This window comes from Vairimorpha ceranae (assembly GCF_000988165.1).
Source record: "Vairimorpha ceranae strain PA08 1199 chromosome Unknown NODE_212, whole genome shotgun sequence".
NCBI classification, from domain to species: domain Eukaryota; kingdom Fungi; phylum Microsporidia; family Nosematidae; genus Vairimorpha; species Vairimorpha ceranae.
This window is the reverse complement of record NW_020169507.1, coordinates 1-4,026: the sequence shown is the minus strand read 5'-3', so window position 1 is coordinate 4,026 and position 4,026 is coordinate 1. Positions and strand designations below refer to the sequence as shown.

General features: G+C 26.3%; 1 protein-coding gene across 1 annotated transcript; it reads left to right on the top strand.

Moving 5' to 3' along the window:
- Positions 1-1,246: 1,246 nt before the first annotated feature.
- Positions 1,247-1,423, top strand: AAJ76_2120002780 (hypothetical protein; the record flags this gene model as incomplete). The annotated part of the gene is made up of 1 exon (XM_024474596.1): positions 1,247-1,423. One exon carries the CDS (start codon positions 1,247-1,249, stop codon positions 1,421-1,423), a length of 177 nt encoding a protein of 58 aa, XP_024329575.1.
- Between the last annotated feature and the right edge of the window lie 2,603 nt (positions 1,424-4,026).

The window sequence follows — 4,026 nt, the reverse complement described above, 5'->3', positions numbered from 1 at the left end:
AAATATTCAAGTTGGTGTGAATTATTAAAAAATTAAATAAATTTAAAATAAATAAAGTAAATAAAAATAATTATTATTAAATGAAAAATTAGGAAAATCCTTACAGAAATTAAATTTGAAAATAGCTATACCACTTTAAGACATTTCATAGATAAAGTACTAAAGTAATAAAATATCTCCAATATAGTTTTTGGCGTAATGGTCTATGCTGGAGCAAGTAGTTATTTTTACAACATTATAACTCGGGACAGATTATAAATCGGAAAAATGCTTTTTGCAAAAAGCATTTTCAACCACACAAACTTATTAAAAATGCCATGTACTATCAGCATGGCGTGATTTTTGGTGATTCTAAAAACAATGATTTCAGATACTAAAAATAAGTTTTGGTAAATCAAAACATTCCTGTTGCAAACTAAACTAAAAAATATAAATAAGGTTGAAATAATAAAAAGGATGGAATAAAAAAGAAATCATCACTGTAAATTAAATAATAATAATTATCATAACTCTACATTTATTATAGAATATTTTTTAAAGTAAATTCTACACCAATATTATCTGGTAACAATATACAACTTTATTTTACATGCACAATTTTTCAACGCTATAAAAACTCTTGCATAATTTTTATTTATATAAAATATTTTTCGCTACATAAAATGAATACAGCAAATGAACAAATTGACAATAGATTAAAATATTCATGAATACTAAAAAGGCAGTAGAATTTCTCATTGATTTAAATCTTTTACAAAACAAGTTAAATGTTTTAATTGTGCTGAAACTATGGTTCTATCATTAGATAATAGTACTCTTAATTCTTATAAATATAGATGTAGAGGTGGTAAGCACGGATGAAGTAAATCTTTTCTGATATTCGAAAATACTATGTTCTAAATATAAAAAATCCCTATAAAAACCCGTTTTTATATACTTTATTTGTTTACTGAGCGTCAATATAAATTTAACATTAACAGAAACAGTGGAGTCTCTGCATCTAGCGTTTTTGGGTAAAAAAGTACATTTATTTAATCCTAACAAAAGGAAAAAATAATCACGAAGGTAAAATTTACGGCTTTGAAAAACAAACACAAACAGACAAAACTGTCATCGTTAAAGGTAAATTAAAACTTTACCTATACAAAAATATGATGCGAGGAAAAATTCCACGTGATTAATCGGAAAAATTGATGTAAACATATAGAGTTACGACTAAAGGCCGTACCGAATCGTTCTGCGGAAAATGATTAAGTTTTTTAAAAAATATATGCAAAGAAACACCTTGATTAACAGACGGTCACAAACCATAACTGTCATGTGTCATAACCCTCATGAAATCAATTTCTGGAATGCTTGGTTTTACTTGTTTACTTCTTTGTTTGTGTGGAATCTTCCACATTTTGAAAATTTAAATTTTTAATGAAATTAAAAAATTAGAATTTTCTAGAATTTTTTTTTATATTTAAATAAATTTTACCCTTCACGGAAGGAGAAGCAACCTGCATGAACTATACCAACGAAAATAACTTAAGTATTTTAGACAAAGCCATCAAGAGCCTATTTTTAAAAGCGTTTTAGAATATTATTTTAGAACGGAAATTCCCCCTTAAATACGTCAGTTTGTTTGTTTATCGAGTTTACGCATCAATATATAAACTAGAACTACTCTTTAATTGTAGTATATTATCTTAGTATTTTCACTTCGTCTTTTTATCGTTCTTTTATTTATTTGTTGTCTTAATCTATTTTCCTATAAAAGGAAATCCCGCCATGAACCCCAAGAAGAAATTTAGTAATGAAGTCTAAACCTCAGAAGCAACAATTTAATAATAATAAACATTTTCCTTATAATTACAAAACTTTAAAATGCGAGATGTATTTTTGCAAAATTGAAAATTAAAAGGTAGAAAAACTTGTGATTGCGGGAAAAATAAAATTTATTTGAAAAAAAAGTTTATTCTCATACAATTTTAGCCGACATTTTCAAAAATTATTTTGATGTTTTAGTAGTTAACGCTTTTAATGTTTAGATTGAGAAAAGTTTTATACCTGTTTAACGGGCAAAACACAAATTTCATGTCTGACACTATTGGCAAATAAACAACTAAAGCTAAATAGTCTCTTTGTTACACTCGTTTTACTTGTAAAAGTTGGTTTACTAAATTATCGTTTATTTGGATGTTGTTCCTGTGGAACATTATAGTTTCTTTTTTTGCTATTTGTTCATGTCCAACTTTCTTGTTGGTTTTTCGATTATTTATTAGAGATTGGCGTAAGTCCATGAGATGGAATTCATCCTAAAGTATTCTTCTAACATACTAGTGATAGGTGTGATGTTAATGGCCCGAGAACTGCTTCTGTGTCTTGTAGTTAAAATTGGTTAAATAATTTTTACTGAACATTTTTTACTTATAATTTTTTGTTTAAATAGTTTTTTCCCTTAGAAGCCACCAATCATATTTAAAAAACGTTTAATTACTGTTACAGGTTGCTGAAATTTCACTTTATTAGCTAATTATAAATTTGATAGGTTCATGATCTTTCGACAATCATGCGATATTATACCAAAGAGATTAAAGTTAAAAATTATTTTTAACATAACTTTTTTTTTTCAGAAAGAAAAAAATTAATCCATGTGGTAGATATTACCATAGCAGGTAATCTAGTTCATAAAAGATACAATATTAAAAAAAAACTTAAAAAGAACAGAGTTAAATTTGATGCAACTGTCTGTGCTAGGGTAAAAAATTAAAGGGGGGTTATATACAGAAAAGAAAAATATTTACTTGAAAAAATGTTTGACTATGTCTACAAATAAATCACTACAGCTTTTTCTATATTTATATAAAGCACGGCGCACTCCTCATAAAAAATTTTCTATGAAATTGGGTAATGCATTTTCTTTGATGCCTTTTTTGTGGCTATTTTTGTTTTTAACTGCGACCACATCCCTTCTATCAAGTTGGTGGTTTTCTCTGATGCGTTTCTAAAATCCTCTTCGTGTATTTCAATATAGTTCTCGCGATTAATTGCATCGAGTGCGAGTAGGTATTGTCGCGTTTTGAAGTTTTGTAATAACAAGAAAAATGCTCATTAGAGTTAAATTGTTCCTCCTGAGGTTTAGACTTTATTACTGGATTTCTTCTTGAGATTCATGGCGGGATTTCCTTTTATAGGAAAATAGATTAAGACAACAAATAAACAGAAGAACGATAAAAAGATAAAGTAGAAATACTAAGATAATATACTACAATTAGGAGGCAGTTCTGGTTTATATGTTTATGCGTAAATTTGATAAACAAAAAAACAAAGAAGTAAACAAGTAAAACCAAGTATTCCAGAAATTGATTTTATTAGGTTTCAGACTCATGACAATGCAGCCTTTTTTTAATTCTTATTTAATCATTTTTGCTGTACAAAAATAAGAGCGACTACTAACTGTTTTATTTTAATACTGTAATGTTTAAAAAAGTGTTTAAGAAAAGTACTTTTACCTACGGCGTAAATTTTAGAATGAGTAGTAATTTTATCGCTGATTTTTGCTTTTTTTGATTTAGAATTTAAAAAATTAACGAACAAATGATAAAAGATGAAATAGGAATGAAAAGCAACAATTTAAAAACTTTATTGAGGCTAGATTATTACTTTTGTACTTAATTTATGAAATGCCTTAAAGTGACTGTTAAATACGTTTTCATTTATCTATTTTATTTAGTAATATTTTCTTTTATATCTTTTTTAGTTGACCTCGTGTCAGATAAAAACACGAATTAGATCTTATACATTGAAAGTATCCTAATTATTATTATTTTTTGGTGGATATGATAATGACATTTTCTACCTTGAAATATGTAAAAACATGTTTTATTTTTAAATCACAATTCTCAAAAGTGCAAAGCTATTTTTAAGTTTAGCCTTTGTAAGGATTTTCCTAATTTTTCATTTAATAATAATTATTTTTATTTACTTTATTTATTTTAAATTTATTTAATTTTTTAATAATTCACACCAACTTGAATATTT